This window comes from Melospiza georgiana, chromosome 9 (assembly GCF_028018845.1).
Source record: "Melospiza georgiana isolate bMelGeo1 chromosome 9, bMelGeo1.pri, whole genome shotgun sequence".
Lineage (NCBI taxonomy): Eukaryota > Metazoa > Chordata > Aves > Passeriformes > Passerellidae > Melospiza > Melospiza georgiana.
Window position 1 is genome coordinate 22,335,517 of NC_080438.1, and position 17,999 is coordinate 22,353,515.

At 55.3% G+C, this 17,999-nt stretch overlaps 2 protein-coding genes across 2 annotated transcripts in view; one reads left to right on the top strand and one right to left on the bottom strand.

Annotated features, from left to right (window-relative positions):
- The first annotated feature begins 17 nt into the window (after positions 1 to 17).
- On the top strand, positions 18 to 6,077 carry UROD (uroporphyrinogen decarboxylase). The gene is made up of 10 exons (XM_058030633.1): positions 18 to 253; positions 1,169 to 1,281; positions 1,359 to 1,438; positions 1,637 to 1,699; positions 1,798 to 1,995; positions 2,224 to 2,385; positions 2,660 to 2,797; positions 2,940 to 3,040; positions 3,297 to 3,363; positions 3,531 to 6,077. Exons 1-10 carry the CDS (start codon positions 18 to 20, stop codon positions 3,693 to 3,695), a joined length of 1,323 nt encoding a protein of 440 aa, XP_057886616.1. The 3' UTR covers positions 3,696 to 6,077.
- Positions 4,781 to 17,999, bottom strand: part of ZSWIM5 (zinc finger SWIM-type containing 5) — a 97,646-nt gene continuing 84,427 nt past the window's right edge. Inside the window, exons 7-14 of the mRNA XM_058030631.1 lie at positions 16,471 to 16,617; positions 13,439 to 13,576; positions 12,717 to 12,977; positions 12,184 to 12,319; positions 10,288 to 10,445; positions 8,005 to 8,168; positions 7,619 to 7,700; positions 4,781 to 7,197 (exon numbers count right to left, since the gene is read on the bottom strand). Coding sequence (XP_057886614.1) covers positions 6,335 to 7,197; positions 7,619 to 7,700; positions 8,005 to 8,168; positions 10,288 to 10,445; positions 12,184 to 12,319; positions 12,717 to 12,977; positions 13,439 to 13,576; positions 16,471 to 16,617 — 1,949 coding nt within the window. The 3' untranslated portion in view covers positions 4,781 to 6,334. The remainder of the gene's footprint in view (positions 7,198 to 7,618; positions 7,701 to 8,004; positions 8,169 to 10,287; positions 10,446 to 12,183; positions 12,320 to 12,716; positions 12,978 to 13,438; positions 13,577 to 16,470; positions 16,618 to 17,999) is intronic.

Consider the following 17,999-nt stretch of genomic DNA (forward strand, 5'->3'; position numbering starts at 1 on the left):
GGCGGACGTAGAGCAAGATGGCGGCGCCCGTGCCACGTACAGAGGAGCTAGCAGCGGGGCAAGATGGCAGCGTACGGAGGGGCGGGGAAAAATGGCGGAGTGAGGAGAGGCGGGACTACGTCGAGATGGCGGCGTGGACGGGGCGGGACGGAGACGGGGGCGGGACGAGGATGGGGGCGGATCGCGCCGCGTCGGGAGGCAACGGAGAGGGCGGGGAGCGGCTTAGGAGCATGGCGGGTGGCGATCGGCTCCTGTGAGTAACCGGGACCGGGCAGGCCTGCGTCCCTTCCTAATGTGGTAACGGGGCCGTGTTCCGGCACTTGCTGGGGGATACCGGTGTGCCTCTAGGAAGGGCGATCTGGCACTGTGGGAGCACTGGGGATTGTGCTTTCGCGCTGAAATCCGGTACTGGGGACACTGGTGTGGCTCTCGGACACCGCCGAGGCGCTGGAGTGGCTCTGGGATTATGGTGCTGGCACAAGAGTCCGCTACAGGGTCACTGGAGGGGCTTCGGGCAGGGAGGGAGGGAGGTGATCCTGCACTGGGAGGGATCAGCAGGGCCGCTGGTGTGCTAGTTAAGTCCCTGGTCCCAAATGGAGGTTTTGAGGACTTTGTTCCCATAGCTCCTGCGGTTGCCGGGGTCCCCCTCCCCGGCGCAGGCCGGACTCGAGCAGCCGCACAGCCCACGGGGAGCTTGGGGACGGGGAGGCTGGGGACGGGATTTTGGGGACGGTAAGGCTGGAGACGGGAGTTTGGGGACGGGGAGGTTTGGGACGGGATTTTGGGGACGGGAGTTTGGGGACGGGGAGGTTTGGGACCGGGAGGCTGGGGGCGCGTGGCCTGGCACAGACCGGGGAGAAATGCAGGACTGCCCGCCCCGCTCGTCCCAAATCTCTCCAGGCGGGAGCAACTGGTGGCCCCGATAACTTAATCTCGCGGGCCCTGGGCAGACCTCGCCTCTCTCCCGGGGGGCCCACGGTCCTCAGCAGGAAGAAGTCCTGGGCTGTGGTGGGGACAAGTTTATCGCACTTGTCGCAGCTGGGCGCAAGCCTCCTCTGCGGTCAGGGAGTGGGGACGAGCCGCTTACTCTGGCACGCAGTCGTGGGGGACTGGCAGGGCTCCCGGACCCCTCGTGGGTGACACCCTGTTCCTGCTCTTTGCTCCGCAGCCCCAAAGGCTTCCCCAAGCTGAAGAACGACACGTTCCTGCGCGCGGCGCGCGGGGAGCAGACGGAGCACACCCCGGTGTGGTGCATGCGGCAGGCGGGGCGCTACCTGCCAGGTTAGCGGCGGAGGCGTGCGGGGGTAGCGAGGGAGCCGCAGCAAGCACCTGGTAACATTTGTGGTGGTCCCTTGTAGAGTTTCGGGAGACACGGGCATCGCAGGATTTCTTTGCTACTTGCCGGAGCCCAAAATTGTGCTGTGAGCTGACACTGCAGGTGAGCATCACTCAGGGGTCTGTGTGTCCCCTCTGTCTGCCCAGATGGGGATGGGGAGAAACCTTGGTTCTGGTCATCCTGGATGGCCTCAGTAAATTGTGCAGCCCTTGGGGACTCCGCTGCCTCCTGGGCTTGACCATGTCCTCCATGGGAAGGGAGCTGCAACCCCTCACTAACGTTTCCTCTTCCTCTGTGCAGCCACTAAGACGATTCCCCCTGGATGCTGCCATCATCTTCTCTGACATCTTGGTGGTGCCTCAGGTAAGAGCCGTGGCCAATGCCAGAGGGAACAGCAGCTGGTAACAGGCCAGAATTCAGAGCTGCTCCATTCCTGCTTCTCCATTTTCCCCTGTCCCCAGGCACTGGGTATGGAGATTGTCATGGTCCCTGGCAAAGGACCCACATTCACAGAGCCCCTGAAGGAGGTGGAGGATCTGCTGAAACTGCGACAGAAGGTGGATGTCACTGCAGAGTTAGGTTACGTCTTCCAGGCCATCACACTGACACGGCACAGCCTGGAGGGCAAGGTGCCGCTCATCGGCTTCTCGGGGGCACCGGTAAGGAGCGGGCCTCCTCTCTGTGGGTTTCCCTGATGGGCTCCTCTCCTCTCTTGGGGTCAGATCACCTATGGCACCCCCAGCTGTGGGTGCTACATGGGTGTGTAACAGGGGGCATTAAGTGCAGGAACAGCTGTGCCTCAGGCTCTGGGGTGCTCACAGGTCCTACCTTCAGCACCGTGACTGGGACTTTGTGTCTTCTTTCATCTCCATCACTCCTCCCCACAGTGGACACTCATGTCCTACATGATTGAAGGTGGTGGCTCCACTACAATGGCCAAGGCCAAGAGCTGGCTGTACCGTCACCCCGAGGCAAGCCACCGTCTGCTACGCCTGCTGGCTGATGTCATCATCGACTACCTGGTGGGGCAGGTGGCTGCTGGAGCGCAGGTGAGTCCTGGGGCAGTGTGGACAGGGCCAAGAAGGAAGGCAGGGGATAGGGAGAAGAGAGGATCCAGCAACTGGAAGAAGGAGCAGGGACTGAGTTGCTGCTCTCCGAATCCCATGGGAAAGTGGTTGAGTCACCATTCCTGGAAGTATTTGACAGACAAGTAGATGTGGCACCTGGGGACACACTTTACTGCTGGATTTGGCAGTGCTTGCTTGTTAGACTCAATAATCCTAAAGGTCTTTTCCAGCCTAAAGGAATGTGTGTCCCCGGCAGGCGCTCCAGCTGTTTGAGTCCCATGCAGGGCACCTGGGCCCGGAGCTGTTTCAGGACTTTGCCCTGCCTTACATCCGGGACATTGCCCAGGCTGTCAAGAGCAAGCTGAAGGAGGAGGCACTGCCCCTGGTGCCCATGGTGAGTCAGGGCTGCCTGGATTGACCCTGACATCTGGGCACTGCTGGAGAGGGGTGCATCCCCTGGTGCTGGCTTCCCTCAGTCCAGTCCGTGGAGAGGGGTCTGAGCCACAGCAGTGGGTGCCCATCTCCTCCCTCCACAGATCATCTTTGCCAAGGATGCACACTATGCCCTGCATGACCTGGCCCACGCCGGTTACGAGGTCGTTGGTCTCGACTGGACCATCCGGCCCCAGGAAGCTCGGTAAGAGTCTGACTGAGGGCTCAGGTGTCTGGGCAGGATCCCAGACCAGGTACTCTGACCTCCTCCTCTGCCCTGAGACATCCCAGGCCTGGACATTGCTGCTCCAAAGGTGTGGATAGTTGGGCCACCATGCTGCAGCTTCTAAAGGCTGTGCTGAGGGGTCCTGGGTGTCCTGCAGTGGGGGCTGCAGGAACACCTGGCTGCCCTCGGTCTCTCTACCACATGCAGCAACTCACCTGTTTCCTCCCTGCTGCAGTGCACAGATAGGAAAAGATGTCACCCTGCAAGGGAACCTGGATCCATGTGCTCTCTATGCACCCAAGGTGAGCCATGGCTAGTCCCAGCAACTAGGGCTAGTTCTAGCCTGTGTTAAAGGCCTTCTACCTCAGCTTTGCCACCTCCAGCACTGGCTCATGTCCCAGCATCCCCTCAGGCTAGCTGAGATTGGTGTCAGATTGGTCTGACACATGGTTTCCTACCATACCTACAGGAGAAGATTGGCGAGCTGGTGAAGAAGATGTTGGAGAGTTTTGGGACCCAACGCTATATTGCCAACCTGGGCCACGGCCTCTACCCTGACATGAACCCTGAACATGTGGGTGCCTTTGTGGAAGCCGTGCATGCTCATTCCCGTCATATCAACAAGCACAGCTGAGCCTGGGGCCTTGGGGACAGGACTCTGGTTTGGGCACAGTCAGCCATGTTGTCACAGGGCTCACTCTAGGCTGGGCTGCAGCATTAAACCACGACCTTCTCTGCAGCAGCCGTGTGGCTCTGGCTGGGGGATGGGGAACTGGACGGCCCTGAAGGAGATGGGAAGTCACAGCAGGCTGCTAGAGGAGCACGTGTGGTGAGGGGGAGCCCCTGAGCCCCATCCTGCAGGTCCAAATGGGGGAACAGGGATGGCAGCAAATTGCGGAGGATGCCTCTCCCTGCCAAGCTGCAGTGTCCATGCTTGCAACAGAGGATGTGAGCCCAGGGCACAACAGCCATCTCCTGAGGATGGATTGCTCAGCCCTGCTAGGGAAGGTGGGTGCCTGAGCCTTGCAGGGTCACAGCCTGGGAGCTTGGGGCTCACAGCCCACCACTGGCAGAGACTCAGCATCAGCTGTCCCACAGTCCTGCTCAGGTTGAAATGGCAATGTGTCCTCAACCCAGGCTAGTCTCAAGGGGCTGGGAGAGCCAGCAGGACTCACCTGGGAGAGACAAAAATGGCAAGAGAACCTTTGACACAGCACCACCAGCCCCCTACCACACTGGCTGGGATGGCAACAGAGGCACCATGGCCCTCCTCCTCCAGCTCCCAAAGCCTCTTCAGGACCACCCCCCTGGTCCTAGAGTGTTCCCCCATGCACACCTCCCCATCTTCTCTGATCCTCAGGGCCAAGCTTGCCTGGGGCTTAGCAAACCCTGCAAAAAGCAGCCCAGGAACCCCAAGTTACAACTCCTTGCCACCCCATTCCACACTGCAGCACACTCACGGTGGTCCAAGCTGGCGGCAGGACGGATCAAGACGTGGAGAAACGCTGGTCTAGCTGGCATGGATAGGGCAGTGTCTCCAGCAGGGGCAAGGACCTACTAACATTGTACATGGCAGGGAGTTGCACCCAGAAGCAACCAGGGTGCCCTGTCCCTGCTCTGTCCCCCTCTGCGGGAGCTGGCTACCACAGGGGGCTGCAACACTGCGCAAGTCTGGTGACCCCCCCCAACTTCAGAGAAAGGCAGGAAAGACACAGGCGGTAACGTTCATCCCTTTTATTATTAAACATCAGATGAAGAGGTCGCACACACACATACACGCACGCACGCAAGAAAAAAAAAAAAAAGGGAAGGAAAAAAAGAGAGAAACAGACTGGTTGAAGACCGCTATTTCGGTGGCGACACAGACCGAGTACAATTGGGTTCCTGGCCAGAGCGCGGACACAAGTCACTTGCCAAAAAATTAAACCAGACAGCAGATAACTAACGCGCGTTCCCCAACTACAAGTCACCATCCAGACCGGCCCTGGCCCCCCCCAGCCCTCCCAACCTGCTGGCAAAGAAATGAACCAAAACTGAAGAGCCACTGGCCCGGGGCTGGAGTGTGTCCCCAGCGCCGGGTGAGCTGGGAAGGGCCGAGCCTTGGCTGCACCACGGAGCTGGAATGAGCTGGGAACGGTGCAGGAAGGTGACGCGGCTGCCCCTCCCTCCCCCGGAGCCGCAGCCCCTGTGCCCGCCCAGGCACTCACACCCTGCACCTGCCCTGCGATGGGCCAAGTCCTCCATCGCCAGCATCTGCGTGTGTCCGAGTGAGCATCGCCCCGAGTTCCTTCCTTTGCTGGGCTGCTGCTCCTCCATCCATCTGTCCGTCCGTCTGTCCCAGGGCTGTGAGTCGAGTAGATGTTCGCCTCCCCCCCACACCCTTCTTGCTGCTGACGATGCCATGGGAACCTGAGAAATGTTCGCGTGCCTCCTCCTCTTTTTGTCTGTGGTTTTGTGTGGGTTTTTTAAATAATAGTTTTAATAATAATAACAATAATAATAATAATAGCAATAATAAAAATAATCGCCCCAGCCCACAACAATTTCAAGTATCCCCCAAATAAAAGACAGAATTATAAATAATTATAACTTTACAATTTAATAATTGACACATATACTATAGTATTTACAGTATCATAAATGCTTTTTTTTTTGTGTTACTTTTAGTAAGCAATCCCTGAGAACAGTTACTTTTACTTGTTTTTATTGAAGTATCTTCACAAATAGAGGAGTTTGCATGTCTCGGGCGGGCGGGAGAAGCGCTCTGCAAAGCCATTGCTTTTGGTGACGCATGAGGTTCTAGTGTCGCAGGTTTCTTTGCTTGCTTTTTTTTCCTTTTTTTTTTGTTTTGTTTTGTTTCATTAAATTCCCCACATAATTGTAAAGATTTTTCACTTTGCAACCTTCGTATCCCTCTAGCGACCACATCCTTCAGGAAAGAGGTATTAGATTTCCAGGTTAGCTTTTGGTATTGGCAAGGGAGGGCAGGGGGCTGAGTAAACCATCCTTTTTCCCCGTGGTTGCCTTTTGGTTTGTGCCCAAGGAATCTCTGGATCCTCTCAGTGTGTAAAATGGTTAAATCCAAGAAAGAGTAACACTAAAAGGAAATAAAAAAAAAAAAAAAAAAAGAAAACAAACAAAAAAAAACAGAAGACCAGAACAGAGCAGCCTCTGCCGATGGGGGGAAGCTGATCTCCACTTTCCTTCCTTCTTCTCTCCCTAGTCCCCGTGCTGCGGCCAGACCCTGCCAGTGAGCATGGCAGGAGCCGGGGCTCACCCAAACCGTTCTCGCACCAGCAGCATCAGTTTTTTCTTGCCTTTGTAGATTTGTTTAAGATTGTCAATGAATTGGGCGAACTGTATGTGCCCGTCCTGTGCCAGGAGGAAGGTCTCCCTGGCCTTGCTGAGGAACTCGATGAACTCCCCATAGTGCCGCGGGCTGATGTGGGTGAGCCGGGAGTGGGTGGTGTTGATGTAGGCGCTTATCGTGGCGTCCAGCAGCTGCCGCAGGGGGGCTTTGTCAGTGGACATCAGCTTCCCCGAGTTCCTGCGCCCAGGGATGCCGGCCAGCCCGGGCGCTGTCATGGTGCAGCGCCGAAGGATGTCCGAGAGCACCGTGGCACAGTGCACGCTCTTCACCACCAGCGGGATGATGGCCGCCAGCTCGTTTTTGCCCAGAGAGTGGCTCAAGGCGCAGGCCCAGAGCACATCATTGATGGCTGGGTGCGTGTCCTGGTTGTAGGCCAGGTTGAGATGTGTCATGGCCAAGGAGGCCAGTTTGAAGGCTCGCAGTGGGTAGCCCCGGTGCTCCATGTAGCGGGCGATGGTGAACAGCTGGGTGTAGGTCATGCCGGTGGAGGCGGCGTCAATGACGATCTGGTAGGCGGTCTCAAAGGCGATGTGGTCCTTCTCGCAGAGGGTCAGGGCAGACAGGGCGCAGTTCTGGGGGTCCTTCATGGCGCACTGCAGGGCCAGGGTGCGGGCACAGCTGGCCAGCTCTTCCCGCTGTGGGTAGTCCAGGCTCAGGCGCAGGATGGTGTTGTGGGACATCACTGTGGCCGCCACAATGCTGGTGGCTTCCGTGGGAGTGAACAGTGAGTACCAGCTCTGCAGGATGCTCACCAGGGCCCTCACTCCTGCAAGAAAAGACCAGGGTCAGAGCATATCCTTGGAACCTGACTGAGTTCATGGGGCACCTCGGAGACCCAGAGACAGGGCAAAAACAGCCCACAGCAGTGCTGAGCTGCTGCCTCTGCCCCAAGAGGGACAGGGCAGAGTGGGACAGGCAGAGCCAACCCACACTGACATGCTGCAGGGCAGAGAGACCACCACTGGCCTAGGCCAGGTACAGGGCACCCATCCAAGTTTCAAAACCGGCCACTGCTGCAGTCCCAACCCTGTCAACTGGTGCTCTGAGGTAAATTCAGCTACCCAAGAAGAAATGAAAGACTCAGGAGAACTCAAGATGCTCAGGGCTAGGCATGACCCAAGGATCTCCATGCCCAGCCCTGCTCCCACTGCACGCAGGCCAGATCCCCCAGCGCACATGGAACTCACCCACTTCAGTAGCGCACGTCACCAGCCACCTCACCATCTCCCGCCGCCGCCAGTTGAGCGTGGACAGCGTCATGCGCATCACCTGCGAGGCAAACCTGGGGTGACCGGCTGCCCTGCAGGGCTCTAGTGAGGCCACCCAACAGAGCAGTGCTCCCCAAAAATCCCTCTGGTTCAACTGGCTACCAACTACCTGGCACTGCCTCACCTCCACCCAAACCACAGTGAGCACAGGGGTTTCCCAGGGCTAGGTCCCCTGCTCAGGACCATGCAGGGATCAATTTACTCCATCCACAGGGGACACCCTGCTTGGTGGAAGACCATAACCAGCACAGCTGCCACAGCAAGAGGGGCTGAAGGGCCATAGCATCCCCAGCATCATCCTGTACCTGGAGCCCCAGTTCCAGCGCCACATTGAGCAGGGTCGTGTCAGAGTTGCTGTCTGCTGGCGTAGCAATCTTGAATGCATCCTGAGCCAGCTTGAAGATCAAGGAGGAGGAGTGGATGTTTTTCTGGATGGCCTCCAGCACCGTGCGTAGGCGCAGCATGTCCCCTGGGAGCAAGCAAGAACGGTCAGATGGCTCAGGCACCCTCCAACTTGCCCTGGAGGCCCATCTCTTGCCTGCACCACAGCCAGCCCCTCTGGACACACACACAGAGGGACACACAATGATGCTGGATCAGGCCCTGCAGTCCAACGGTCTAAAATGGAGCACCCTCCCCAGGAAGTGATACAGCAAGCGTCCTCACTCAAGTTCATCCTCTCACAGAGAGGACAAACAAACCTGAGTGATCCCAGACACGTCCTGTCTTTAGCAGACATCTCCAGGCACCTGGATGTTCCACCCTGGCTTCAAGTTTGACAGCTGTACAGCAGCTTCTTCCCAGAAAAGGAGGGGTTTGGGGAGATGCCTAGCATTGAATGGCTGCAAAAACATCAGTCTTCATCCAGGAACATTAGGAAGAAGAGGAAAAGCTGTTTGCTGCACACACACTGTCTTGCCCAGCAAGTTCCCTCTGCAAGGCTGGGCTGGGGTTACCCAGACTTGCTGCACCTTGGTCCTTGATGTCCCAGGTCAGGCACACAGCACTCACAACTGAGACAGGCTGAGCTATCCCCAAAGAAGGGAGTTCATAACACAATACCCAACGGTGCTGCAGTACTTCTGCTACAGGAGGTTGTGGGTGCTAGGATATATGATGGCACCAGGAGATGGGGCAGGATCTTGGAAGAGGGACACACCAAGGCATATTAATATCATGATCTGCACCTATCCTCCTATCAGTGCCTGTGGGATGCAGAGTGGGGAGTGGGACCTTTGGGATATGTGCACACCAGAGGTGCTAACATGCCACATTAGGTTCCAGCTTCATTTCTACTCCTACTCATAGACTTAGCAGATGAACCTCATGCAAAGACAACCAAATCATGCACAGCAGTGTGAAAAACCCAGTGCTGCACCTGGACACACGGAGACATCTCGGGTGACTCATAGCTAAAGATATCACCTGCCACCCACCACAGCCGCTTGCACTGCCACCAAAATCCAAGCCTCCCTAAAATGGCTCGTAGGGGCGTGGGCAAGAGAGGCTGCAGGATCACACTGGGACATGCTGCAGCAGGGGAACACCTGAGGAAGGGGACAGTTGGAAAAACAAATGCACTCCAACAGCCCTACATCCCCAACATAAAAACCTCATCCCATTAGGCACTGGAAGGGAGAAAAATACCTGAAGGATAAGCCAAGTACCAGCTCTTCATCTGAGCACTGCAAATCGGGCAGAACACCATCAGCCCTGGTAAAGCAGCCTAGAGGAGGAGGCTGGAAGGAGAGAAGAGGCTGCCAAGGCAGCAAGGTTGGAGCTTTCTGACAGCTCATTTCCCCTCCCTCTCACTAGGAAAAAAAAACATTCCCTGTCAGGCTGGCAGCACCAGGACATCAGAGGGCAGTGGTAACTGCTTGGCTCACTGACCCTCATGGGACACAAGACTCTTGCCACCCTGATGGGGTTGGTTTCTGGTCAGGAGGATGTCTAATGAAAAGCCTGTGCTCTCCTCCGTAACAGTGCCTAGGCAGAAACTGAAGAGGCCCAAGAGACCAGTGAGGTGTTTCATGAGCCCCTTGCAGCTGGCACCAAAGTGTCCTACTCATCACTGCTGATTACATGTCCAGCAAAAGCCACTTTTGCTTTGGTGCACAGGGAGCCCTTCTCTCTCCCACAGCCTGTGCAGGATCATCACCACAGGGTGGAAGAGACAAACCAGAGGTGAAAGGATAAACAGCTTCAAACTAAACCATGGCGTGACCTCATGGCATGCCTGGCAGGGACTGCTGGCCTGGCAGGGGGCTGTGCTGCCGAGCAGGCATGGTCCTGCATCACATGGGGCACTACCCAGGACCTGCAGCACCATGGCTTCAAGGCCTGCCTGCACCTCATTGGAAATTCCCATCCTGCCCTGCTGGACCACAAGCCCTTTGGGACAAGAACCCAGAAAGCCCAGATTCTCAAGGCCAGCTCATCATGCCCTGCCCACAGCAGGTTGCTATTGGGGCACTACTGGGGCCAGTGCCAGCAGAAACAACAGCTCCCTCCTCTCTCCAGGAAAAACTCTTCCATGCTCTTGTGCACCATCATCCCACCAACCCTGTCCCAAACTCCCTGCCACCAACCTTTGGCTGCCGTGAGCATGGTGGAGGCGAGCTCGCACTGCTGTGACTCCAGGTGCCCCAGGGTGAACCAGCGCGGGTACCTGCTGGGCACCACCGACACCAGGTGGTGAGGGTGGGTCACGTCGCCGGATGGGGCCGTGGTCTCCAGGACAGGCAACCTGAAGGGCAAGCAGGAGGAGGCAGCATGAGAGCCCAGCCCAGCCCCAGCCTCACCTCCTGTCCCTGAGGTGCTGCCAAGGCGAGGCAGGGGCTGCCTGGAGGCAGCTGCCTGCAGCAATGCCTTTGAACACGTCCTGCTGCCGTGCACGTGTGCGGCTCCCCGGGCTGCGTGCTCAGCACATGGGCACGGGGATCAATCTGAGACTGACTTGAAAGGGGGGAGAAAGATCCACGGAGTGATTTATAAACTTGTAAGGAAAAGCACAGACCTCAGAGAAAAATAAAAAGGAAGAAAAAGAAGTAAAATCCCTCCTCCCCTCCTGCTCCTTTCATGTCAAAGCACCCGGCAGAACTCCTGACTGTATCATCTGGTTCTTCTTAAAATGCTTGGTTATGATCAGAAGCAGCAGCACATTTCTCCAGGGCCTCTGCAGCCAGGTTAGGTTGCCTATTTTTGTGGGCACATCCAAAAGCCTGGAAAACCTGGGGGAGAAGCAACCCTGAAGAAAGGGAGCAGGATTCTCAAGTCACCAGCCATGGTGAAAAATCCTAAACCCCTGCGTTGGTGCTGGTGTTGCTAACTTGACAGCTAGTTATGCAGAAGGGAAACTGCAGCCTGGACATGAAGAGCATCCAAATGTCTCTGCTATCCTCACTTGCAGGCTTGAGATAACCACAGGGCAGCAGAAGCCCAACTTTTCCAGCCCTGGACACAGACACCCCAAGACAGGGAGTCCTAGCTGGGAGCAGGGGATGGGCATTAACAGATGGCATAGCTGGGGCCCTCAGTCCTGTTCAACGGCCAGAGGTCTCAGGTTTGCCAGGACATGGTGCTTCCACACACCACAGAGGCCCCTGGCTGCTTATTAGGACTGGTTGTCCTCCTGAGCAGCTCTTTCCAGAATACGGGGATTTCAAACTTCCCCCCAGTACTGGAGAGAGATGACCCATTCCATTTCACTGAGGAAATGCTGAAAAAAGGCAATGCTCTGGGCCAGGACTTAAAAGAGTGGTAGAACGAGAGAGCACTGGGATGTTCTGGAGTTGACAGTGCTCCAAGCATTGACTTGTTTAGGAAATTCCAGCTTTTTCAAGACCCACCCAGTCCCTGCCAAAACAATACACAGGGTGATGTTTGAAGTGTGTCATGGACTGGGGAAGGAGATAGGGCAGCTCTCAGCATCAGCTGTTTCCCCAGTCCCCGAGACAGAGATGGGTTTTAATGGAGAACAGAGTGCAACTGTGCTCTCCACCTGGCTCTGTGACACCCTGGAGCCCGGGGCAAACCATCCACCCATCTGTGCCAGGATAACAGCCCTTGTTGCAGGCAGGGAAGGCTGCAGGGTGCCCGAGGCCTGGCAGACAGAAGGCAGATGACAGTCCTGTGTGTGCCTGGGACCTGCTCTGGCAGAGGATGCCCCTGTCACAGGGGCAGGCAGGCCCAGCCTGCAGTGAGTGGCTGGGTGGAGGGCTGGGCCAGCAGACATTATTGGACCCATAAAAATCTGTACAAATGGAATTTATAAACCAGGAATCACCCAAATGGAGAGCAGGAACCTCTCTGCACTGCTGCTGTGCCCAGTAGTCCTACACACTGCAAAAGATCCCATGGACAGCAAGCTCCAAGCCTGTCTCCACTCCCATCCCTGCTCTAAAGTTGCAAAGCATCCCAGCTTCCCAACAAGCACAGGAGAGAGGCAAAAAGGGGAGCAGAGACAGAATTAAACATGCACCAACCTCATGGCCCGCAAAGCCAGCTTGTATGCCAGGTCAGCATCGTGGGGCAGCAGGGCAGAGAACAGGTATTTGGCAAAGGTGTGCATGGGGACGCTCTCCCGGTGGATGACTTCTCCCAAGCCGCTGAAGGGACCACCTAGGCAGAAGCAGAGCCCATCAGCCATAATTAGCCCAGCAGGATCTGTGGCTGGGGTCTGCACCACCCCAAAGCTCTGAGGATCTGCTGTTCAGCTCCCTGGAGTGTTACTCAAGTTGGATCCAGGGAAGCTCTTTCCTTTTCTAAAAGAAAATAAGAAACTAAAGCCATGTGCTCAGTGCCCTTCTCCATATTGCCTCTGACTTGGTCTTTTTCTAGGGATGCCAACAAACCCTTGCTTTTCCAGGTGATGGGGCAGAGCAGCCATCCTACAGGCTCTGCACCACATCCAGAGAGGAAGAAGCAGGATGTGCATAAATTTTGAAAAGGGCACCTCAGAGACGTTACCAACACTTGGCTAAGACACAAAAGTCAGCTAGATGAGCCAAGGCCCCACCTTCCAGCAGCAAGATGCACTGCTTCCTCAGGGTCTGCACCAGCACTGGGTCCAGCTCCAGGTCCTGCAGGCGGGCAATGATCTGCTCCTCATTGCGGCACACCTTGTCCTGGGCATAGAGACCTTCGGGCATCACTCTCTGCTGACCCATCCCCATCAGGGCCACCTCTAAGGCCAGGGACAGGTAGGACTCGTCACCGTCCTGGCTGCCGGTCACAACGGGCACGTGTTGATACACTGGTGGTTTGGAGTCCCCAGCGTCTGAAAGCAGGGAGAGGAGATGCAGTGGGGTTAGAAGAGTGATCCCAGAGAGCAGAAGCATTGCAGAGAAAAATCTCTCACTTCAGAAGCAAGACCCACACTTCCCTTCCTGCCTGCTTTCAGTTACCCAGAAACAACAGATGAAAGCTCCCTGAAGGAGATGTGGGCTTCATCCTCCCTTCCTGCTCTCACAAGGAGATGCAGGAGACCCAAGACATGTGCAACAGGGTGCACAGCTGACACCAGAGCCTTCCCTCGGACCTGCTCTGCTCTGGCTGCAAACCCTGGGGCTGAGAAAACTCTATTTCTCTCTACTCACTACCTTCCTTCTCTACAGCTCCGCCCTGGTGCTCCTGCCAAGGTGGAGAGGGAGCACTCAGAGTCCAGATGTCCAGAGCCCCAGATCTGCACCCACCTCAGCCACAGACACCAGGAAGGGATCCAGGAGGAACACTTGGTACCTGAAATTTCAAGGCAATTTTCCTCTTCTAATCTACAAGCTTCAGTCAGGGTGAGAAAGAGGCAGCCGATGGGGTTCAGAGGGTGGCCTACCCAGCCCTCCAGGTTGGTGATGGTTGTTGCTCCTCTCTGCAGCAAGTCTGGATAAAACAGAACAGAATAATGGTAAAAGTAAGCAATTTAAAGGCAAGTTCTGCACCCAGAGAGGCTTCTGAGACCAGAGGACTTTTCTTATCCCACAACTTGCATCACAGAAACCTCTAGGGCCAACTCTGGCGTGGTAGTTCATGAGGGCAAGGAGAAGCCACTCTGCACAGACAACTGAGGGAGCAGGCACAGACACAAAAGAGGTGTCCCTAAGGCCACATAAGATGCAGCAACTCATTCTCAGTTCCAAGGGGACATGAGGGTCTGCAGAGTCCCAAATAAAAGGTCTATAATGCCAGACCTGCAGCTCATGGCCTGATTTGCAATGGCAGCCTGAATGTTCTGGAAACACAAGCAGAAATCTCTCCTGAGATGACCAAGACTTCCAGTGATTCTTAAAATTTCATCTTTTGGTGATCTCAAGCTGGCTGAGCTGGCAAGGACCAGGAGTCGCTGACCTTCAGCAGCACTGCAGTAACTGACCCCGGCTCCCTGCCAACTGCAACTGCAAAAGGAGGAACACTGGGCTTGTCTCCTGGTACACTGACTCAGGAAATGCAAGGTGGAAGTAGCACACACAGCCAGTTAGTGCTGCTCTGCAGTCAGGCAGCTCCTCTTTAACACAGGCAGCTCTTGGCTGGGCAACCCTTACAGGCAACCAGACACAGCAACAGTGGGTATAAGAACATCCCCACTGCAGCAGCCTGAAGACAGCATGTGGGCAGCTCTGTCCTTAGTATATGGATATCAACTCAGCTTGGCTCAGGCAACTCAGTTTGTCTTCCTAGGACATAAGCAGTCCCCTGCAGTGCTGCCCATCTCTGCCACTCTGAATGGGGCAGCACAATTCTGTTATACAATCACTAGGCTGGAAGAGACCTTCAAGATCACTGCGTCTAACCCATGCCCTAACGCCTCAACTAAACCATGGCACTAAGTGCCACACCCAGTCTTCTCCTAAACACATCCAGGGATGGTGACTCCATCAGCTCCCCGGGCAGGCCATTACAGAACTTTATCACCCTTTCATAAAAAACTATATGAAAGTTTAATAATACCCTAATACCCAACCTGTATTTCCCTTGATGCAGCTTGAGACTGTGACCTCTGGTTCTGTCAGTGCTGCCTGGAGAAAGAGACCAACCCCACCTGAGCACAGCCACCTTTCAGGGAGTTGTAGAGAGTGATAAGGTCAGCCCTGAGTCTCCTTTTCTCCAGGCTAAACACCCCCAGATCCCTCAATTGTTCCTCACAGGGTTTGTGTTCCCAGCCCCCCTCCAGCCTCGTGGCCTCCTCTGGACACACTCAAGGGTCCCAACGTCCTTCCCAAACTGAGGGGCCAGGACTGGACACAGCACTCAAGGTGTGGCCTCACCAGTGCCAAGTACAGGGGAAGAATGACCTCCCTGCTCCTGCTGGCCACACTATTCCTGATCCAGGCCAGGAGCCCTTGGCCTTCCTGGCCACCAGGACACACTGCTGGCTCACGTTCAGTCAGCTGCTGACCAGCACCCCCAGGTTCCTTTCTGCCTGGGCACAGTCCAGCCACACCATCACCAGCCTATAATGCTGCAGGGGGTTATCGTGGCCAAAATGCAGCACTTGGCACTTGGACTTATTAAACTTTATCTTATTGGACTCTGCCCATCCATCAAACCATTCCAGGTCTCTCTGCAGAGCCCTCCTACCTTCCAATACATTGACACACACTCCCAGCTTAGTGTCATCTGCAAATCTACTAATGAAAGACTCAATCCCCTCATCCATGTCATCAATAAAAATATTGAACAGAACTGGCCCCAGCACAGATCCCTGAGGGACACTACTGGTGCCTGGCTGGCAGCTGCATGCAGCACCCTCACCAGCACTCTCTGGGCCTGGCCATCCAGCCAGGTCCTAACCCAGCACAGAGTGCTCCTGTCCCAGCTGTGGGCTGCAGCTTTTCCAAGAGAGTGCTGTGGGAGACAGTGCCAAAGGCCTTGCTGAAGTACAGGTACAGAACATCCACCAGGAGGGTCACCTGGTCATGAAAGGAGACCAGGTTGGTCAAACACAACCTACCCCTCCTAAACCCCTGCTGGGTGGCTCTGATACCCTGGCCATCCTGTGAGTGCTGTGTGATGACACTCAATATAAACCTTATCAGGTACTGAGGTCAGGTTAACTGGCCTGTAATTACCAGGATCCTCCTTCCTACCCTTTTTGTGAATGGGTGTCACACTGGCCAGCTTCCAGACATTTGGAACCTCACCAGTGAGACAGGACTGTTGGTAAATGATGGAGAGTGGCTTCACAAGCTCATCTGCCAGCTCCCTCATCACCCTGGGGTGGATCCTCTCTGGTCTCATAGATTTATGAACATCCAAGCAGGTCAGCAGTTCTCTGACTGCCTCTTCCTGGATACCAGGGGGCCCATTCTGCTCTCTGACACCATCTACCAGCCCAGGAGGACAGCTGTCCTGAGGACAAGCCATCTTCCCACTAAAGACTGAGGCAAAGAAGGTGTTAAGCATTTCCACCTTCTCCTCATCTGCAGTTACTGAGTTCCCTCCCACATCCAGTACAGAACAAAGGTTGGTCTTACCCTTCTTTTTGGTGTCAGTGTATTTGTAAAAACATTTTTAATTATCCTTTACAAAAGTTGCCAAATTAAGTTCGAACTGAGCTTTGACATATCAAGTTTTTTTCCAACATACCCTAGCAACCCCCTTAAATACTTCGTGAGACACCTGACCCTCCTTCCAATGATGATACATCCTCGTTTTATTCCTAAGTTCCCTCAGAACATCATTGCACATCCAGGCTGGATATTTGGAAAAAAGACATTTCCAACAGAGATACCCCAGCCAAACGTCACAAGGCACTTGTCACATAGCTCTACTCATACCTTTCTTCTGATGCTTGTATATTTCCAGCTGCCTTTGCTGCTGAAGTCGCAGGGTGTTGATGATGGCAACAGTGAGTCGGAGAGCCTCTCTGGGGTAGCCGTGGGAGCGCAGCGCATCCACCCGAGCGCAGGCCGTGGGCACGTGCTCTGCAAGGCAAGGAACAGGGCACGGCTGAACCACAGGCATTGACAGGACAGCACTCATGGGCCACCCTCTACTCATGTTCCCCAGGAACAGGGCATGGCTGAACCACAGGCATTGACAGGACGGCACTCATGGGCCACCCTCTACTCATGTTCCCCAGGAACAGGGCATGGCTGAACCACAGGCATTGACAGGACAGCACTCATGGGCCTCCTTCTACTCATGTTCCCCAGGAACAGGGGCACAGCTGAACCACAGGCATTGACAGGACAGCACTCATGGGCCACCCTCTACTCATGTTCCCCAGGAACAGGGCATGGCTGAACCACAGGCATTGACAGGATGGCTCTCATGGGCCACCCTCTACTCATGTTCCCCAGGAACAGGGCACGGCTGAACCACAGGCATTGACAGGACGGCACTCATGGGCCACCCTCTACTCATGTTCCCCAGGAACAGGGCACGGCTGAACCACAGGCATTGACAGGACGGCACTCATGGGCCACCCTCTACTCATGTTCCCCAGGAACAGGGCACGGCTGAACCACAGGAGCACAGGCATTGACAGGATGGCATTCATGGGCCACTTTCTACTCATGTTCCCCAGGAACAGGGCATGGCTGAACCACAGGAGCACAGGCATTGACAGGACGGCACTCATGGGCCACCTTCTACTCATGTTCCCCGCACCTGAGCTAAACTCCTGCTTCCTGTCTTGAATTCATCCCTTTCTCCCTGCTCCTGGAAAGGATGCCTACCAGGAATACTAACGGGACTCCTGCCACTTTCAACCCACAGCAGCCACGTCAGTACCTAAATCCCCACCTCCACAAAGCTTATCTAATGGCAGCATTTCCAACACACCATTGCTGCAGTACCACAGCTCCAACGCTGCCTGTTACAGCCCTGCCACTCATTTCTCCTAAAACCTGCATGGCTTATCTCGATTTCTCTCACTGCTATCAGGGCACAGGGTGAGGCTGGGCATCCAGCACTGTGCTGGGGGCACTGGCAGACTTGGGGTGATGCTTAGAAGTGACTCCCTAACACCTCCATGGAGTGAGCTCTGCAGACATCCTGTCTCCTCTGCAGTTCTCCTACCTGGTGTTTTATTATTAGGAACAGTTGCACTAAACCCCCTCCCAAGACTCACAGTTGCTTAGGAATTCATCTGCTCCCGCTGCTTATTGCTCACCTGAAATCACAAGCAACTGTGGAGAGGATTATGACTGAGTGAGAAATTAGCAGGAGCAGATGACATGACATGCTGCATAACAAGCAGCAAAAATCCCATTTTCTTTCAAAATGTCCTACCAAGGGGAGAAAAAAACCCAGGCAAACACAGATGATCTGAAGTTATCGTAGAGGGATAATTTCTATTCCT